Source organism: Abramis brama, assembly GCF_963993115.1.
Source record: "Abramis brama genome assembly, chromosome: 5".
NCBI classification, from domain to species: domain Eukaryota; kingdom Metazoa; phylum Chordata; class Actinopteri; order Cypriniformes; family Leuciscidae; genus Abramis; species Abramis brama.
This window is the reverse complement of record NC_139967.1, coordinates 5,362,806-5,384,482: the sequence shown is the minus strand read 5'-3', so window position 1 is coordinate 5,384,482 and position 21,677 is coordinate 5,362,806. Positions and strand designations below refer to the sequence as shown.

At 36.1% G+C, this 21,677-nt stretch overlaps 1 protein-coding gene across 2 annotated transcripts in view; it reads left to right on the top strand.

Annotated features, from left to right (window-relative positions):
• bmpr1ba (bone morphogenetic protein receptor, type IBa) overlaps positions 1-20,893 on the top strand; it is a 65,338-nt gene extending 44,445 nt beyond the window's left edge. For both annotated transcript variants that reach the window (XM_084113380.1, XM_084113379.1), the window contains 10 exons: positions 8,178-8,328; positions 8,410-8,509; positions 9,609-9,711; positions 10,794-10,890; positions 11,087-11,225; positions 11,790-11,982; positions 15,260-15,557; positions 18,566-18,741; positions 19,155-19,285; positions 20,221-20,893. In XM_084113380.1, the coding sequence (XP_083969506.1) occupies positions 8,178-8,328; positions 8,410-8,509; positions 9,609-9,711; positions 10,794-10,890; positions 11,087-11,225; positions 11,790-11,982; positions 15,260-15,557; positions 18,566-18,741; positions 19,155-19,285; positions 20,221-20,346 (1,514 nt within the window). In that variant the 3' untranslated portion in view covers positions 20,347-20,893. The remainder of the gene's footprint in view (positions 1-8,177; positions 8,329-8,409; positions 8,510-9,608; positions 9,712-10,793; positions 10,891-11,086; positions 11,226-11,789; positions 11,983-15,259; positions 15,558-18,565; positions 18,742-19,154; positions 19,286-20,220) is intronic.
• The last annotated feature ends 784 nt before the right edge of the window (positions 20,894-21,677 follow it).

Genomic DNA, 21,677 nt, shown 5'->3' with positions numbered 1-21,677 from the left:
TGAGGTCTTTAAGTTGGCTTAAACAAAGAATGCATGTTGTATTCTGTCTGCACTATTTTATAATTGTTTTTCTATATACACATGCATGTAAATTGTGCTTTTTGGACATCTCAGTTTAAAAGTTCTCATATTATATTGCACCAATTTCAGTTTTCAAATGATGGACCGATCAGAAGCAACATTGTCATTTGTCTGCTTTAATATCAGAGAAGAGGTTAATACATTAACTTATTAAGTAATTGTTATCTTGCCAGGTTGCTAGCTACTCTTGTTGCTTAGTTTGATTAAAGGCAGGGTAGGCGATTTGTTCCAAAAACATTTTTTTGTTATACTGGTTGAAAGTCTCTTCAAATCCTAATAGCAATCATTAAGTTAAGTGGTCCAAATGTATTTATATGTATATATATATATCGTCTGTGGAAGGCGTAGGACCATAAAATGTTCGTCCAATCATTGCATTCGGTGTGAATGAAGCGCTCTGAAGGGAGGGTGGGATCTCATGCTTTCAAAGCTAGCTTGCTATTGCTAGCCACTCCGAAAATTGCCTTTAAAATACCTTAAAAAAAAAAAAAATTTTTTTAGTGTAAATGTATGCCCTCAATATTTTTCTTATGTATTAGCCATCATATCAAATGAATGTATTAGTGGTTAAAGTGGTTACACTCATTCTGCCATGAGTCATGCCTAAAGGTGCATTCACATTAGCAACATTTCAGTGAAAAAATGCATATTGTCAATAGTGTGTCAATGCATGAGGAACAGCTCACACAGAAGTCACATTCGAACCAAACAGCTTTGGTCAACGCGGAGAAATTGAACCCGTTGCGAAATCTGTGAGGGGAAATCTTCCCGATCACGTGGATTCTGATTAAAATGACTATTTCGCCGGTGAAAATTCACCGAACAACGGCACATGTGACTGCAAGATATACAAGGTCCTGTGTGCACGCCCACTAATTCTTAGTCTGGTAGTAGTGAAAGATGCATTAGTGAAGTTTAAGTAGAAACCCTTCTTTCTCTTTCTGTTTCCTTTTGTTTTTGCTCTCTGTTTTCACTATTGGCCAGAGGGTCTTTCTTGTTTCTCTCATGTCATTGAAATGGAAGTTTGAGTTTTACTTCTGCTGTTTATTTGAAAGTGCTGTGTTTATTTTATATTTCATAGAGTGTGGCGGCTGCGGTGTGTGTGTGTGAAGGGTTGCTGGAATGTTCAGGGTCATGTGATTGAGTTTCAAGATGACCTTGTAAATTACATCTCGGCGTATATATACACAAAGCAATGGTTTGCACATGAACCTTCTGCACAGTCATCCCTCATGCTCACGGTGTGTTAATAGCAGCGTTCAGTGGGTGTTTGCTGGCTTAATATGGTGTCTGTGGGTGTTTAAATGAAGTTCTGTTAGCAACCTCTGGTGCCTGTATGTGAGTGTCAGATAAAGTCTCATCACCCTACAGCAAACCTATGTCATCTCACGATTTTTAATCGCTTCTAGTAAGTTGAAATCAAGGTTATGACGGCCACACCAGCTAATTAATGTAGACCAGTCTGTTTTTACCAAGAGTCAAAATCACTTGGAACTCCAGACGCCGTTTCATTCCAGATATGAGTGGAATTTTCTTTATTTACATAACAGACAGTTGCTGAACTCGCTTAGGAGCCATGGAAACAGACGGGTCTGAAACCAGGGGCGCATTTTAGACATCACCAAACGAGAGACACGGTCAGCCTGTTACGACTGCAGATGTATGTTTCATGTATGCTCTAATTAGGAATGTGTTTATACCAATACCGTTACAATGGAAGGCTGTGTAATCAAAATAAGAGTATCACATTTCTAAAACCACACACACACACACACACACACACACACACAGTAACATTAGTAACACATCCAGAAGTTCATCTGCTTAGAAAAGTAGTCTCATCTTAAAAGGACTTTTTAGACAACTTTAGAGCTCAAATAACTATTTTATTTTTAAATCTATTTTAACTATTATTAAAATATATATTTTTTTTATGAAAAAGTTTTTTTTAAAGTTGGTGCTTCACATTTCTAAAACACCACACATTGGTATAAAATCTGTAATACTGTACATAACCAGAAGTTCATCCACTTAAAAAAAGTAGTCGCAGCTCAAATGGACTTTTTAGACAACTTTACAGCTCAAATAACTATTTATTTAATTACGAAAGATTGAATTTTTGTGGTTTAATCAAAATGGGGATGCACCGATGTATCAGCCAGTATTTGTTATCGGCCGATAAAAGCAATTATTTTCTCTATCGGGCATCGGCCAATTGTTTAAAAACAGTCAATGATCAGGGCCGATTAAATCAATCAAAATCCTGCGATCCTGTCAATCAAAAGAGTAGAGATCGACTTATATTGATTTTTTTTTTTTATAACCGATATCAATACCAATTATTTGCATGTTTATGTGCTCAATAACTGATATATAGAACTGATATTTATTTATTGTTTTATTTCTGTTTTCGACAATTATAACAACTACACTGAACTGAACAACCGATTCTCTATAAAAGCGGATGGAAAAACGTGTCTGACTGCAACCCATACTGTGTGTGAAGAAAATCTCTCTTGTGTTGAATTTAGGGCTTTCGAAGTTAATGTTACAATAATGCATTAACAGTTAAAATAGCAATGTTAAAGCAGGCTCTGTTTGACCCTATGAATCACCCGTAGTTCAAGCCACGGTTGCCAGATCTGCGTTTTTTTCCTACACCAAACATTATTTGTAGCGAGCCTCCCATCCAGTAATCGCAAAGATTTTGTGCTTTATTACTTCTGGTGAGAAACAAAGTCTCAGCTTTGAAATTCTCTCCATTTTATCACGAAATTCAAACAATAAATGGCGGTTTGACGCTCTTAAATGTGACGTGACGTGAGGCCGTAGCGCCTCAGTTAAAGCGGTCCACTTCCACTTTAATTCAAGTTATTGCACGGAAAAACAAGCATGAGCAATAAAAGTTACGTTGAAAGATACAGTACAACTTACTGAAATGAATTACATGAATTACATGTCTCATGTAATCTCCAATCAGTGTTTCAACGGTGGAAAGACGTCAGTAAAACAATATGCGATTACCTCAGGAAAGTTATCCAATGTTCACAGTTTGTGTAGCTATAAAAAAACACTGAAGAAAAGCTTTTTTACTGTTATGAATGTATGTTTGAATACATTTGTCATGAAGACAAGTTTATTAAAATGACCTTATGTGCTTTATTTCAGTTTTTATTTGAGTGTTGTGATTATATCTGAAAATAAATAGCAGTTGAATATAATAGCCCTGTTGTTAATTTTATCCTCTGATATTATAACAGTGTACCAAATGAGAGGGTTCCCTGTATAGTTTACATTAGTTGGCAGAGATTATTTTTCCTTAAGAAAAGATAATCTATTATATATAATATCGGCAGATATTCAGAATAATCGGGTTATCGGTATCGGCGGAGAAACTTAGTATAGGTGCACCACATGCTAGAGCAAAAATACATCTTTGCATTTGTGCCTTTAAACCCTCTGACCTGCTTGTCTCCATTGTAAGTGCATCCCTGCAGGCACGTTTCCCGTTTGCTTTTACAAACTGAGGGAAGAGTCGACATTATTATCTGTGGTAATCAACAGCATTCCCCAGATGCGGTATATAGACATTAGGCTCCTTTAAATCTTCATAATAGATTCACACACGTAGACAAGACTGTGAATGTGGAGCGGGAAGCAGATTTCCGGAGCAGTCGGGCTGCTCTGACAGATCCGCAGTGATTATCTGGCTGTGTGAAGGAATGAAAAGTGTCTCTTTGTGTGTGAAAATCTCTGTCCTCAGGGGTTTTATTCAACCATCAGAGTGACAGAGAGTGAAAAAGAGATTTTGATTGAGTTCAGGCCCATTCAGACGGCCGGTCTCGGTTGACAAAGCCCAGCAGATAAAGACACAGTTGTAGCTCTCTTTTGTCTGTTCTTAATCTATTATCCTGTCTTATCTTTTCTTCTGCTCATTGCAGTTTCACTTTCTTGCATCGGTTGTATTGATCTTTTTCTTTTCACCCGTGTTCGCTCATTATCTTCAGACCCCTGCGGGTTTGATTGATGGCTCTAGGTTTTGATTGACAGGTGTATAAGGCCTGACTGTGGCATACTGATTTTGGTTTGGGTTAAAGGTCATACCTCTTTCTGGTGGAGCGTATGTGTGGATGTGTTACTTCAAACACACATAATCACATGTGTGCCTTTCTGTGTAATTGGGGACACCCTGTTGACTTCTATTGTTATTTAATTCGGCTAATTAAAATGACGGTAGAATGTCCTAAAATACATCTAATCCCAAAATACTGAAATCCAACTTTTTCATTTTGAGATGTGAATCAAGACATTTGAGTCTTTGTGAATCAAACCCTTTTATTTTAAGGTGACTTAGTTACACATTACTAAATGTACTTGCTATAGTAACGATTATGCATTATGAAAAGTAACTAACTTTAAACCAAACCCTGACCCTAACCGTAAGTACATGTAGTTAATTAATATTACTCAGTACTTATTTGAATAAGTACAATGTAACTACTACGCCACCTTAAAATAGTGTAACCAACTATTGGTAACACTTTATTTTAGTGTCCTTGTTACATTTGTTACATGTACTTACCATAGTAATAACAGTAAATTATGCATAATTACATGCAACTAACCCTCAAGCAAATCCTAATCCTACCCTAACCCAACAGTAAGTACATGTAGTTGCTTAATATTACTCAGTACTTAAATATATTAATTACACTGTAACAATGACACCTTAAAATAAAGTGTAACCCAACTATTTTACTTGCTTTTTTAATTTAGGTTATTTTTATTTTATTTTATTTATCTAAAATCTTATTCTTCTAAATGCATTTTTAGATGGGATAAAGATACAGTATATTTAGTCTCTTATGATGTCCCAAACATCTTTTGTTTGTTTATTTTACTTTTTAAGATAAAAAAATAGCTTTCTTGAACACAATATATTTAGGATATATTTAGATACGTGTTAGGATATAAATATATATTTAAATATGTATATTTTTATAAGCTAACAAATCATTAACAGAATTATGATTCTCTTATGTGAGGTAAAAAAATTACTTACTTTTTTATGCAATTTTATTATGCATTAAGCATAAACAAACTATATAAACTATTTTATATAATAAAAAAAATCAATTATGAATTCTCAAACATAAAACCATTTCGTCTTTTTGATAAAATTATTATTTTATAACTTTCAGAATTTTTCTGTTTAACATTTCTTGCATTTGTGAGGCGAAACACAAAGACACTGTATTATTCGGTCGACTCATACATTTAGCTGAACACAATGGAGTATGGAATATATATTTCATATTTTTCTTTTAACATTACATTATCTGTCTGTGTAACACTTCATGCTTTTAATAAAATAAAGTATGTGATATTGTGTTTGTCTGCTTTAAATGTCCTGTATGTTCAGAACAGATTCGCTTTAGTAGGGCTTGCGCGACCTCTCATTTACTAGTCATCCAGAAAAGTAGTCAAATAGTCTGTGTTTCAGTGTTTATATGATGTAAATGACTCTGACAGCCAGATGGAGAGTGACGCGGGTGAGAAACCAAGGATCGCGGATCTTCTTTGCCAGATTCACGCCTCTTGCCTTGTTGTGAACAGAGCCAAAAACAGCCATGTCACTAGTTCATTTCTGTCAGCCTCCGGGTTTAGATAAAGGCTCTCAGAAGTTTAGAGTGAAAGGATTTTAATACAGAGTAGAAAAAAGTGTGAAATCAATAACTCTTCAAGCAAAGACCAAACAAACTAAAAGCTTCTTTAGCAGGTTGTTGACTGTATATGTGTAAGCTAGCGCTCTCCGGTTAGCGGTTATAAATGAGCTGTTCTGTTTATACGTTACGTCTCGCAGCGGCGACTGTGTTTACGACTGTTTTCACAGGGCTTTCTTAACTATGCAAGCGAGGGCCAAATCCGTCTGCGTCTGTGTGTGTGTGTGTGTTTCATGCATATGTAAAATGAATGGATCAGACCGGGATGGGATGAGATATTGAGCAGTGCATCAGACTCACGGTGTGTGGGAAACCGTGAGTGTTTACGTCCCGGGGCCCTTTACATGAATGAGTCTTATACATTCACATGTCTGTGTAAGTGTGTCTGTACTTTGTAGGATTAAAGTTGTCCCTTAATTATGTGTGTTCGACATACTAGGATGCTTTTAGACGCACACACAGACTAGCCTCCGTTCTTCATCCAGACTAAAGCTGTGTGTTCGGGACTGTAATATAAGCAGTGCATTAGTGAGTTTAGACTAGTGATGGTTTGTAATAGAGAGGGTGAAAGACGGGAATAGTTTGTTGAAAGAGATTTTAACACACTAAATGTAACATAATGCACCGTCAGAAGGCCATTATCACAAAATAAACCCAGACAGGGTGAGCAACGCAACCGTTATGTAATATGACTGTACATTATGGACATGAAGTATTAATTTGAGTTTGATCTATTTTAAATATTTTATTATTCCAGGAAAAAAAGAGTGTATAGACTGTATATATAATTCATTTTAAAGTTTATATTTGTGTATGTACACTAATATACATATGGTTTAGCAGTGTCTGCTAAAATTTAGCTTCCACTTATCATTGCTAACCAGACTTTGCAAATAGTTTCTCAATTATGTTATGAAAGATATTAATTGGTTTGTTCATATTGCATTTTACTGCCTGATTTATTGTACAGTCTGTGTTTACAGATGTGTTCCCAACCCCAATGTGTTCCCAACCCCAATTTGACTGTATATAAACATGATTTTGTAGCATAACTATACAAGAATATTTGACCACTGAATGCCACAACTGACCTAACAGAATCAAATGTTCCAGAGAGCCGTGAAATAAGCAACTTTATTTTATGTCTTGATGTCAAAATTATATACACCATCCCTCAGCACCCCCTCTCTCTTTAACAGCTCACAGATGTGCAGTTATTTTGACTGAAGGGTGTTTGGTCAGCTTCTATAAGCACCTTTGTGGCCATTTAAAACAGTGTGTGTGTGTGTGTGTGTGTGTGCGTGTGTGTGTGTGCACTAGTTTCAGAGGGAGAGGAAAACACACACATCAACTTTACAGCCCTGTATTATAATTTTGTGTTACTTACTTTTCACCCAAAGTGATTTACCATGCTCTAATTACAGCAGCAATAACCCGGGGTTAAGTGTCTCGCTCATGGACACAAAAGCTCAATTGTGCTCTCAGCAAGGTTATTATAGTTTATAATATATATATATATATATATATATATATATATAGATAGATAGATAGATAGATAGATAGATAGATAGATAGATAGATAGAAGCTGATAGAACAATGATGAGAATGCTTCAGAATAAATTATATTTAAACCCCAAAAATCATCCCGGAATAAAATACTGTTATTTTACATTTGATTATTCAATATCTGTATGTGAATACTGTATATATATATATATAGTGTGTGTGTTTTATTATATTTATTTAACACTTTGATCTGCCAAAGTTATCACTTAAAACTAATCATTCATAATTATTTTTAATTTTATTGTTATTTTGTATTTTGAGGCATTGACAATTAAATTTAGTTTAAAATGGTCCAATTATTGTTTTTATTTCAGTCTTACAAAGCAAAAATTACTTTGCCTAATTAATCTAGTTTATCACCGCAATTTTTTAGGATGGAATCTGCAATATATGATTTTGCAGTCTAGGTCCTTTTAATCTGCTTTTCTGAAGCCTTTATGGCCATGAAGAATAAACAAACGCAAATAACTTCTTCATATCACTTCAAAACAAGTGATAGACTGTCCAAACTTTTTGTAATTTGAAAATGTCTCTGGGTCTTTTCTCCCTGTGAATATTTGAAGATGAAAGAGTGAGAATGATGTGATATTTGCAGCCATATTTCCCCAGGTGCCATAATTTTCATACTTCAAAGCTGTGTGTTTTGATCCTGAGAGTCTGTAAATCTGGAGTAATTATTCAGTTCGGTCTCTCATCACTTTTCATCACTTCTCTTCTTTTTGAGTAGGATAAATGTTGTGCGAGTTTCTGACAGACGTCTTGCAAGGCAGATAACTGACTTATTTCCAATTTCTGTTCATCTTCAGCTAATGTTCTGGACACCATGCTGCTGAGGAATTCTGGGAAGGTGGAAGAGCATCGGGAGACAGGAAGTGATGCGTCGGCTCTACCTCAGCGCTTCCTGTGGTGTTACTGTTATCACCACTGCCCGGAGGACTCGACTAATAACACATGCAGGTATAAGGACACACTCCACCACACTTACACCACACTTGCACACGTCCCGTACGCAGTATTACATGTGTGTCGTGTGTTCAGAACGGACGGGTTCTGCTTCACTATGGTGGAGGAAGAGGGTGGAGCGGCTGTGGTGACGTCAGGGTGTCTGGGTCTGGTCGGATCAGAGTTTCAGTGCCGAGTGAGTCATAAACTACTCTAATTTCCAAAATAAACTACTTAAGTGTTGGTGCATCAGTCCTCAAGCACTGACGAAACAAAAGCCTTATATAACCGACAGGGAATTAAACACCCACTTTACAAACTCGTGTGTTGCTCCTCAACTGGCACAGTTCACCCAAACATTTTAATTCGGTCATTTATTCACCCTTGCCTCTTTATAACTCACAATTCTGACCTTGTCTGTCACTATGCAACTTCGTATCTTAAAATTAGTAAATAGTAAATCAAAATTGCAAGATATAAACTCGCAATTCTGAAAAAGTATGAGTGGCAAGATTAGTTTTGACAAGAATATTAATATTAAATATTAACATTGGTAATAATCAGAAATGTTTCTTGTGCAGCAAATCATCATATAAGAATGATTTCTGAAGGATCATGTGACACTGAAGACTGAAGTAATGATGCTGAAAATTCAGCTTTGATCACAGGAATAAATTACATTTTACAATATATTACAATAGAAAACAGTTTAAATTATAATAATATTTCACAATATTACTGTGTTTACTGTAATATTGATCAAGTAAATGTAGCCTTGATGAGCATAAGAGACTTCTTTCAAAAACTCTTGAAAAGTAGTGTACCTTTTTTTTTATTATTATTCTGTGGTGGAAACAAGTTTCCATACTCGTGATTTTCTTTCTTCCATGCAAAACAAATTAAGATAGTTCAGCAGTTTAACAGCTGCTCTTTTCCATGTTATAAAAATGAATGGTTATTTTTTACAAAAATCACCATAGTAGTCAATAGTACATGTGTTGAGTGAACTATTCCTTTACACTTCTCCTTATCATAACACAAAACAAAATACAGTCCAAAACTTAATACAACATAAAATACAAAACCAATCCTATTTAATTTCTAAAATATGCCCCTTGTTTTATTGTGCAAAATTATATGAACCAATAATATCACCGCTTATTTTTCCCCACTCATTTCAAGTATCACCTCTACAGTACATTATCTCATGCTGCATGTTCTGTTTTATTGTGTATGTTGCTGAGCCTAAAATATCCTGATGTGTTAATATAACGTGTGTGTGTGTGTGTGTTTAGGACACAGGGAACTCTAAACAGCGGCGAGCACTAGAGTGCTGCACAGATCAGGACTACTGTAACAGAGACTTACACCCAACACTGCCTCCCCTACGAACACCCAGTGAGTTCATACACACACACACACACGGACACATACACAGAGACACACCCACACACGTTGGGTTTTCATGTTTAATGTGCACTTTCCATAGACATAATGATTTTTATACTGTACAAACTGTATATTCTATGTCCTAACCCTAAACCTACCCATCACAGTAAACTTTCTGCATTTTTACTTTTAAAAAACAACAACAATTTATTAAGATTTATAAGGAAAACAAAAATGTCACCACAGGAACAACATTTTCAGGTTTTACTATCCTTTTACTACAGCTATTGAATAGTGTTTGTTCAGGTAAGCATTATTATTACAATTTAAAGTTAGTGAGTTATTTTAACCCTCAACCCTTAGTTGAACCGTTTAGCAACAGCATAGCAACATGCTAAACTAAAACTGAAATAAAAACACATTTAGTACTAAAGTACTAAATAAATTTAAAAAAATTGCTAAAACTAAAATAAATAATAATAAAAAATTAAAAAATTAAATGAAAATTAAATAAATACATTTACTTCATTATATTAATACAACTCTAATAATAATATATTATTATATAATAATAATCTAGTCTTAATTACTATAAGAAGTATAAATAAATAAATAATTATTTAGCCTCTTTTGTTATTTTTTCTTTGGGCAACCATATAATAATCTATTCTTAATTACTATATAAAAAAAAGTAAAATAAATACATAATTATTTAGCTTTTTTAGTAATTTGTTTCTTTGGGCATCATTCCTAGAAGAAAAAAAGTCTGATTTGTTCCCAAAAGTATATCTAGGTCAGAAGCCCTTACACACCTGTAGGGTTTATTGTGGCTGTCACGATACAACTGCCATCAATCAGCACAGCAGAATAGAAGTCCCTCTGTCTGCCTCACACACACACACACACACACACACACACACACACACACACACACACACACCCTCTCACCTGTGCTGTGGCGAATAGCGATGACTCTGATTTCACTCAGCTCTGTTGCGTGTTCAACCTTTGCTCTCCTCTCTATTGGACATGTAATAATACTTGTGTGTGTGTGTGTGTGTGTGTGTGTGTGTGTGTGTGTGTGTGTGCAGGTTATGTAGTTGGAGATATTCATCATATCGCTCTGCTCATCTCAGTGACCGTCTGTAGCTTCATCCTCACCTTCATCATCATCTTCTGTTACTTCAGGTGTGTAAGTTACCACACAGACACTTGTTCTTAAATAAATCTAATTGAAATGACTATAAACTAAACCTTACAGATTAATCATGACTTAATCTGACAGATTATTATAACATTACGGTTTTAATCATGGAGACCTCAGTCTCAATCTCCATGTTGTCTTTGTGTGGAGTTTGGTTCAGTCGTCTGTGTGGTGTTTCAGGTATAAGCGTCATGAGTTGGCCCCGCGCTACAGCCTTGGCCTGCATCCTGACGAAACTCTCATTCCTCCCGGAGAATCCCTGCGGGATCTCATAGAGCAGTCCCAGAGCTCCGGCTCAGGGTCAGGACTCCCCCTGCTGGTGAGAATCACACACTGCACACAGTCACACAAGACATGAAATCAACGTCCACATAGGGACCAATGAAATGCACATAGAATACAGTCATAACAATGGAATTTACTGTATAACATGGAATGTTATGGAATTTGGCAAATTGTCTGTACACGTGTGATGGACTAGTGTCTGTAAATATTAAACTGCAGAATGATTGCTATTTAAATATGAAGTGTGAATGAGCGGCAATTTCAGCGTCTGGCGTCTCACATGAACACACTTGATCTCCAGAGCTGCCACTTCACAAGCATTTCACCATTTCATTTGATGATAAACTATTTTCAAATACACACAGAAACTCAAATGTCTTCATACAATCTGTCAAAATAAAAGTTAAAAGCTATCTATCTATCTATCTATCTATCTATCTATCTATCTATCTATCTATCTATCTATCTATCTATCTATCTATCTATCTATCTATCTATCTATCTATCTATCTATCTATCTGTCTGTCTGTCTGTCTGTCTATCTATCTATCTATCTATCTATCTGTCTATCTATCTATCTATCTGTCTATCTATCTAGGTGCAGCGCACTATAGCGAAGCAGATCCAGATGGTGACACAGATTGGGAAGGGCCGTTATGGAGAGGTGTGGATGGGTAGATGGAGAGGAGAGAAAGTAGCTGTGAAAGTCTTTTTCACCACAGAGGAGGCCAGCTGGTTCAGAGAGACGGAGATATATCAGACTGTCCTCATGAGACATGAGAATATACTGGGTGAGACTTTCTTTCTCAGACACACACACACACACGCATGTGCACACACACACACACACACACACACACACACACACACACAGCTCTCTGATGTTGCTTAACCCTCTGGGGACCACAAACGCGCCCGCGCGTTTTGCTCGTTTTTTTTTTTTTAGCAATGAAAATAAACACTAAATGCTCTGTTAATTTTGATCTTTCATTTTCGTGTAATACATCAATCGATCCTGTTCAGTTTCTATTTTTTTTCTGTATACTCACAATAAAAATAAAGTGTTTTGCTTTTTGACAAATAAAGAAAAATTAACATGATGCGATTTCTGCCTTCTCTCTGTCAGTAAACTCCCATTTGAAACGCGTTCGAAAATGATCTATAACTCCGCGAAAATTCAGGCAAACAGGCAAACAGACCCACGGGCATAAAGCTTGAGATCGCATCTTTTAAATGAAGTCATTTATATAAAAAACAAATATTCTCAGCTTCTGTAATCTGTATAAAAAGAGAGCGACTCCTGTCGAGCTCATTAGGAGCTCATTCACAGTAATGTGACCACTCCCCGGAGAGCGCGTGCTATTCAAACGCAAATTCTGAGAACTATTTCAGAGCTGTGAAACGCCCACATCAGCTGTAAACAAAGCGCGTCGCGACTCCTCGCGAGTGAGACATTATAGCCTACCTTATGGAGAAAATATTCCTCAGAACAGTGCTGATGAGGAGCAATATCTCCTGAAATGAGGAGCAGATTCCGCTGAGGAGTGAGGTAGGCTGTTTTCTTTTCTCACGTGTGGAATAACGTTAGTGTAGGCCTATGTAAACCGCAAAAAGATGAATCGCATTTCTATAATATGACTCGCCTTTCTGTGAGATGAATGAAGGGGACATATTTGTAAAGACTGTTTAGCCTAAATATGAATCGCGCGTCTGTGTGTGAAAGAATAAACTGCTTTGCTATAGCCTACTGAGATGAGTAAAAATGTATTTGTATAAGCAACGTATTAAACTGCAAAAAAAATACTATTTTTGTCAAAAATAAATTCATAGACTAAGATGTTAGATGTTCCAATGTTGGCTATATTCAAACTAATGAATACATATGATAAAATGTAGGCCTATAATCTTTTTTTTTTTTTTTTTTTACAAAGAAAGAGTACACTTGAAATATTGTTGAAATTGTAATTATTGTTGTAATTGTAACATTTTGAATAAAATAGCAAAACATATTTACAAGAGAGATGTAAGCGAAATCTTAAATGGTCAATATAAGTCTTCTTCTAAATACATCTTTTGTCCTTGCATTGTGGCTCAGTCAGTTTCACACCTGAGTGAATGGCTCATTATACAGAGTGGGTGGGACATTCATAATCTAAGGTGTAAACTACTCCTCCCCCTCGCATATTGGCTTTCCAAGCAAAACCTGTTTTACACCATTTAAATCAATGTATTTTTTTTTGTGAACGATAAAGCAAGACTATTTTTACATCATTTTGAAGCTAGAACTTAAAGGGACAACATCCATTAGTCAAAAGTCTTGTGGACACATATTTAATATGTGTTTTGTGGTCTTAATTCAGCAACTTTCATTTTAATTTTTTTCAATAACCACGCATAAACATTATTCTCTTAAAAATACAAACATCTACATACACGTTGCTCGCATATTATGGTAGCCCTGTTTGTGCTATATAGAGTGAATTTACACCTTTGCCATTAACATGTTTATAAATAACTGAAAAAAGCACAAATGTCAAGACATGTCAGAACATCTCAAGGACCCCAAAAACAGCTTGGTCCCCAGAGGGTTAAAGGTCACATGCAGGAAAAAAAATAAAATATTGAATGTTTTTAGTGTTTTATTTTGATTGATATTTTAAAATTATTTATTTAATTTAAAAATGTTATGATTTAATTTATTATTTACTTTTCATCAAGTCACAAAACCCCTGCAGTTCCCTCGCGAACCCCGTGTAGTACGTGTGTGTGCAAAAGTGTGCTTTCGTGTAGCTAATCTTTAACTACAAGAGATTTGTCTGAGTTGATTTTATTTAATTTTAATGGTTTTACAAAATAAGCTCATGCAATTTACATATGAACGCGACCGAAGACGACAGAATGGTGAGAGAACATTGAGCTTGGTATGTTTTTCATCTTCAAACCAAACTTGGGTCTTCAGCCGACAAAGTTTAAATCCCGTCTGGCTAGAGCTCTTCCCATAATGTTACTCATTAGTTCAGTAGATGGAGAGTAGACGGTCTTTTGTGTCTGTTTGAACACACTCGACCTCATGAGCGTTTACATTACGAAAGCAATCCGGTCGAATGTGTTTTCAACTACCTCTGGAAGAGGGCAAAAGTGGACAAGCTCAAAGCGCTTTAGACCCCGTTTACTCCTGTATTTAGTGTCGTCCACCTGTGATCCGATCGAGCAAAACGCATCTTAATACCGGGTGTAAACAGGGCCTTAGAGACTTAACATCACAAACACAAAGAGAATCACGTTGAAGTTGAGAAGTTGTAGTACTGTATTTATTACAATATTTCAAAAAACCCTATAGCATAACAAAAAAAGAGAATCACCTATTGCACCTTTAATTACAGTGTTTCAAATAAATCTGATAGGATTTTGCAAGCAGTGTCATGTGTAAAAGAGTGTTTATGCAGGTGCATGTTGCTGGTGACCTTGAAAAGTTTGTGAACCCCTGCGTTAACCCAAATCCTCAGCATGTCCATGTTATTTGTCTCATTTAACTAAATATTTTAGACATAGGAACTCCCGGGAACACGTTTGAGTGATCACTCAAATTAATCAGTGAATTCAGTTAATTAAAATGAACCATCCCGTATAAATCAGGTCGCTATAATTAATCGCCGCTTGAGGACGTTCTCCGGGACGTACGCTGTGTTTGATCATTGCATCAAATCACTCGGCTGTACAATACAGTCTGATGCGACAAACAGCATTATTGCATCTTTTCATGCTACGTCGCTGTCGTTAGAAAAAATAGCAATGCTATACTCAAAACTGCAGAGCTACTGTCACGCAACTGAAAAATATAGTTAAGTTAGCAGCATCTCTACTGTTATTTAATTACTCCTACTGGTGAACATGTAGTCAGCAATTAAAGGAAAATGAACCGTGCACGATTGAACCGTCTTGATTAGCAGTCATTTCAAATTAATTAAGCTGATATCAGATTAATTATAACATTAAATTAAGCGTGGTCTTTCTCAGAGTGTATTTAGTCTCACGCAGGGATTTTAACCTCAGCGACTCTCTCCTCAGGGTTCATCGCGGCCGACATTAAAGGCACAGGCTCGTGGACTCAACTCTACCTCATCACCGACTACCACGAGAACGGCTCCCTGTACGACTATCTGAAGTGCACCACCCTGGACAGCCGAGCCATGCTGAGACTGGCTTACTCCTCTGTGTCCGGGCTCTGCCACCTGCACACGGAGATCTTCGGCACGCAGGGCAAACCGGCCATCGCCCACAGAGACCTGAAGAGCAAAAACATCCTGGTGAAGAGGAATGGCTCCTGCTGCATCGCTGACCTCGGCCTCGCCGTCAAGTTCATCAGGTACGACTACACTCACTCTGGTTTACTCGTCTTGCTAATTATCTTTGCAACCAGTTCAAATATATTATTTCAAATATTCATTCAAAGTGTTCCCAGAAGTCCCTGCCTGGCATTTTACAACTTTTTTGTAGCTATTTTTGTTTTTAATTTTAACTCCTGATATTTAGTACACAATCTTGGCCGATTATAACTTTATTTAAAATTTTGCTCTATACAAATAGTTTAAAATAGTTTTATTGATTATTGTTTAATGTTAATTTATGTGCTTATTGAGTTTAATTCTGTCATTTATTAAGATTTTTTTTTAATTATGAGATTCATAATGCCCTGATATTGAATACTATTCTATAACTAAAACTACATACATATCAGTATTTGTATTGTTAGATAAAACCAAAACTATTAAAAATTGTTTTCGTTATTTGAAATAAATCTAAAAATAAAAAATGTAATTAAATTAGATGAAAAACTTGACCAAATGAAAAGAAAATCAGTTTAAGTTGAAGTACTAAAATTACTTATGAAACTGAAATAAAAATAAAGCTAAATAGAAATATATATCAAAAATAATTAAAATAACAAAAGCACTTAAAATTACTAAAGTTGAAACAAAGATTTTAATGAATGATGAATAAAATATAAAAATAACAGCTTATTCAAAATAGCAAATACTATAATAGTATATAAATAATAAAATAACACTGACACACATTATATATATACACTGAAAAAAATTAGTTGAATTTAATAAAAAAAATTATCGTAAGTGGTTGCACACAATTGATTTTAGCTACATTTAAACAAATGCATTAAGTTGAACTAAAATTGATTAAGTTCAACTTAATGCATTTGTTTAAATGTAGCTAAAATCAATTGTGTGCAACCACTTATGATAAATTTTTTTATTAAATTCAATGAATCATTTTTTTCAGTAAATTGTATTGTAGCTAACTACTTTATCAAAAGGGTAGCTTGACTGTAGTTAAACTACTTATAAGCTTGTAGCTTAACAAACTAAACTCATAGTAGCATTAACAACTTTTTAACCCACAAAAATCATTTGAACTCTGCTGAAGATTATATGCTAATAAAAAGAGCCCTAGTGCCTATAGATGTCAGGTGTAGTGTTGTTTTTGGCGGCCTGTTTTAATTTTAGTTTTAGTCTAGTCTTTGTGTCAGGCTGTCATTTTAGTTTTTATTAGTTTTAGTCACATTCATACTCTTTTTAGTCTAGTCAAGTTTTAGTCGACGAAAACTGATGACATTTTAGTCTAGTTTTAGTCGACGAAAACTGATGACATTTTAGTCTAGTTTTAGTCGACGAAAACTGATGACATTTTAGTCTAGTTTTAGTCAATGAAAATTGTATTTTAGTCTCTTTTAAGTAATGCGATTCTATTTAACCCAGTCAATATAGAATTTCAAACAAGGCTATCTTATTATAGGCTATTTAGTAGGCCTATATTTAGGGCTGTGACGGTGGCAGGTTTTTTTTACCACCGCGGTAATGGACCAACTACCGGCGGTGGTTGGGGGGTTATTAAAAAAAAAAACCTCGTTTTATATTTCCACACAAAGACGCGTGATACACTCTGCGCTTTGAGAGGGATGTGGGACACGAGCAGGAAAACACGAAGATATCGATCTCTTTATGATATCTTCGTGTTTTCTACTTGATGTAAATTGGTTTGAAGAGCGAATTTTATCCTCCACAAGGGCAAGATATTTAGGCTGTGTTTGAGATTGCGCTGCCAGAGAAAGTGAAACTAAAAATCACCCACACGTGTCAAACGCGCTTTACAACTAAACTCGCGCCCAATGTCTAATATAACAAGCACAAACTGTGTTAAAAAGAATTTGACATGCAAGTAGAAATGTAGGCTATCTGTCCTACAGCGTTTTTCTACTTTACCACAGTAAAGAATACGAATATAATAGGCCTAATTAAAAGCGAACCAAGAAACGTTTATAATACCTTTAGAAAATGGGTGAGACGTGACGTGAGTGAAGACTTGGGAAAAGAAACAAGAGATTCCATGCAGGGATGAGTCACGATTTTTGGATATTCGATTAGTTTATTTAATTATAAAATATCGAATAGGTTGTGCGATTATATCTACTCTAAAATAAAATCTCCATGTTCTGGCGCTGATGCGGTGACGTGTTCATGTAACAAGAGACGCTGCCAATAACGCACATAACAGCTGTCACAAAGAACCAGCAAAAGTAATGATTATGAATGTGTCAAATATATCAATGAGACATTTTAATAGAATAACTAATGGAGTAATATATGGTTAAATTCGCTGATAATCGGGTGACCAGATCGCAATCCAGAATTCACGCACAACTCTCTCATTCGTCGTGACGTTACATTTCGTCTCGTCTCGTTTTGGTCAACGAAAATGAAGAGACATTTTAGCATAGTTTTTATTTTTTAAACCACATTTAGTCTCGTTTTTATTCGTCAACAATATTGCATTATACATGTATTTTAGTCATCGTCACATGACCATGCATTTACGTCTAGTCTCGTCTCGTTTTCGTCAGGTGATAACGGTTCGTTGACGACAATATTTCGTCATAATTTTCGTTGACGAAAGCAACACTAGTCAGGTGTAAACAATAGTCTCAAAAGTCAAACAATAGTCGGGATCTATATGCAGATAAAAGGTGTTTAATAGCTCCAATCATGAGAAATATCCATAACTTGACCATGAAACACATGATATGAAGTGTAAGCTCAAGGCCTCCATCCGTAACCACATGACAGTCACATGTACGAACAAACAATAATCCACCCCAGACAAGACCGAGCACATGGTTAAATACCTGAGATAAGAAACACCTGGAACTAATCAACATAAACAGAGAGAACTACAAAGACCATGACAAGAACTACAAAAGAACATGAATGGCAAATTACAAAATAAAAGACATGACAATGTAGAGAATCCTGACATCAGGATTGAAATACTGTATTAATGCTGTTGTGTCTCATTGAACAGCGACACTAATGAAGTGGACATCCCACTGAACACACGTGTGGGCACCAAACGCTTCATGGCTCCTGAAGTTCTGGACGAGACTCTGAACAGGAGCCATTTTCAGTCCTACATCATGGCAGACATTTACAGCTTTGGCCTCATACTGTGGGAGATCGCCCGCCGAAGTGTGTCTGGAGGTACAGATCTGCCTTTCCTTAAATATTTCAATGAAGTACAATTACATATTTCATTTAAGTGTAAACATTTGCATTTATATATATTTAAATACATTTATTTACCGGTGATCCATTTCTGTTTTCTTTTATATTTACTGCACAAGTAAAGTAATAATAAGTCTTTATTTTATCTTGACAAGCTATACATCATTTGAAAGGTCCAAGTCTTGCAGTGTTTGATTTATAAATATTTAATAGTGAGTGACAATAATCTCTTATTTTTTTGTTAGGAGGTATGCAAAATCAAAAAGTCTCCCTTTGCTCATCATTTAATTGATTTTTTTTTTTTTTTTACTAATAAGAGGTTCACTTGTGATTTTAAAGAGATCTCATTTATGTCTATGTATTGATTGTTTTTTTGGATGTTTCTGCAGGTATCGTTGAGGAATATCAGCTGCCGTATCACGATCACGTTCCTAATGACCCATCGTATGAAGACATGCGAGAAGTCGTGTGCATCAAGAGAATACGGCCATCTTTCCCCAACCGCTGGACCAGTGATGAGGTTAAACACTAATCTGCTCACTCGTCACTGATTTCATTATTTAAAGGGATAGTTCACCCAAAAAAAACGAAAATTCTGTCATCATTTACTCACCCTCATGTCGTTCCAAACCCGCAAGACTTTCGTTCATCTTCGAAACACAAATGAAGATCTTTTTGATGAAATCTGAGAGCTTTCTGTCCCTCCATTGACAGCTACACAACTGACATTTTAATGCTGAAGCGGTTTAGTCCAACTTTTCTGAAGAGATTCGATCGCTTTATATGATGAACAGATTGAATTTAGGCTTTTATTCACATATAAACATTTATCAACTCACACATCAGTTGTGGTAAATGAAGCTCAAGCACGTTTGAGCTTCAGCAGGAACCAATGAGGTTCATTCTCGTGTTACGCATCACGTTTGAGCTTCTGCAAGAAGTTTGTTCTCGCGCATCAAGCAGGTTGAGTTGAGCTACTTTTTATGTTCACTGATCATTGTTTAAATGTGAATAAAAGCCTAAATTCAATCTGTTCATCATATAAAGCGATCAAGTCTCTTCAGAAAATTTGGACTCGATTTATATGAATTAGTTTTATGATCTCTTTATGAACTTTTTGAATCGTCTAAATGGTAGTTGTGTAGCTGTCAGTGGACGGACAGAATGCTCTCAGATTCCTTAAAAAAAAGTCTTCATGTGGGTTTCGAAGATGAATGAAAGTTTTACGGGTTTGAAATGACATGAGGGTGAGGGCCTTTAAAAAAAAAAACACACAAACGTGGTCTTCATGTTTACATGTTTTTTTTTTGTTTGTTTTTTTTGTCAGTTATTGTTTTTTTGATAATGTCAATATTTCATACATTTAGAATGATTTTCAAACCGATATCTTTATCATTACAGTCATCGTCCTTGGTGTGAATGTGCTTTAACAGTTGTCATTGTGTTTGATTTCAGTGTCTCAGACAGATGGGGAAGCTCATGACGGAGTGTTGGGCTCATAACCCTGCCTCTCGGCTCACCGCACTTCGCATTAAAAAGACGCTGGCCAAGATGTCAGAGTCCCAGGACATTAAAGTCTGAGAACAGCCCGAAAGCAGCACTGACGGTAACCCCGAACTCACCGCCTGCAACGGCCCGCCGTGGGTTCAGTCGGTGAGTTCTGCCATGCGAGGGCATCTTGCAGACTGACTCACCAATGGCGAAAGACGCCAAAGATGTTCTGTGGTCAGAGCTCAGATATTCAGCCCTGTGGAAGACTCCGCTGGCCGCTCTCAGTCCTGCTGTCGTGACGCTTCATGGACGAGCGCCTGCAAACGGTCAGTGGGACGCAGCATGACTTCATCGAGCCAGATGTCCGGTGTCCATTATAAACACTTGGGCTTTAGCTCATGACTCCCTTGAGAGAACTCTAAAGTTTTCTCCTTTCACAGTCTGTTCAGCTCGTACATGACGATGATTTCGGCTCGTGTTTGGAACTTGCAACAAGTGTGATGGTTGAAATTAAAGTCATAAGAGCTGCGGCTTCCCTCCTTTTTGGTAGGCTGTGCCTTATTTATTGTGTAAATAGCTGTGTAAAAGAATGAGAGTGAAGCATCAAAGTACTTGAATAAATGTTCTAATGACACTGAAGTTTTTTTGTTTGTTTGTTTTAATTTAACCGTTTTTGTGAGGGGTGGTTGATTATGATTTCACTTTTCTAACTTTAGTTAGTGTGTAATGTTGCTGTTTGAGCACAAACAACATCTGCAAAGTCACAACGCTCAAAGTTCAAAGCAAAGGGAGATATTTGCTTTTAAAGAAATCGTTTTTTAAGGACTACAACAAACGGCTGGTAGAGACTACACGACATTCCTCATTTTTACATAATTTACATAAACCCGCCCCCCGAAACGCAATTTATAACATGAATTCATCAACTAACCATTCAGAAATGTCCTGTGGCTTCTACATGTTGTCACTTCTTCTTGAGTCTCTCCATTTTTGTCTGAATCCGGTTTGAACATAAAATTTTCAGTGCATGTCTGTGTGGGGTAAGATGACACAAGCTCTTGAAGCTCCGCCCCCTGTGCCGGGAGCAGCAGCTCATTTGCATTTAAAGGAACAGACACAAAACAGTGCTGTAAAATTTTTAACATGCTGTAAAAAAATATCTGTGGGGTATTTTGAGCCAAAACTTCACACACACACTCTGGGGACATCAGAGACTTATTTTACATCTTGTGAAAAGGGCATTATACCACCCCTTTAAGGTCTTTTCGAGTCACCTTTATTTGTATAGCGCTAAAATACAGATGTTTCAAAGCAGCTTTACAGTGAACGCAAACAGAGTTCAGTTCTGCAGTAAAGCAGCTCTAAAAAAATACAATAGTGTCATTCAGTTGAAAAAAAAATTATAACATTAAAAAGTAGAA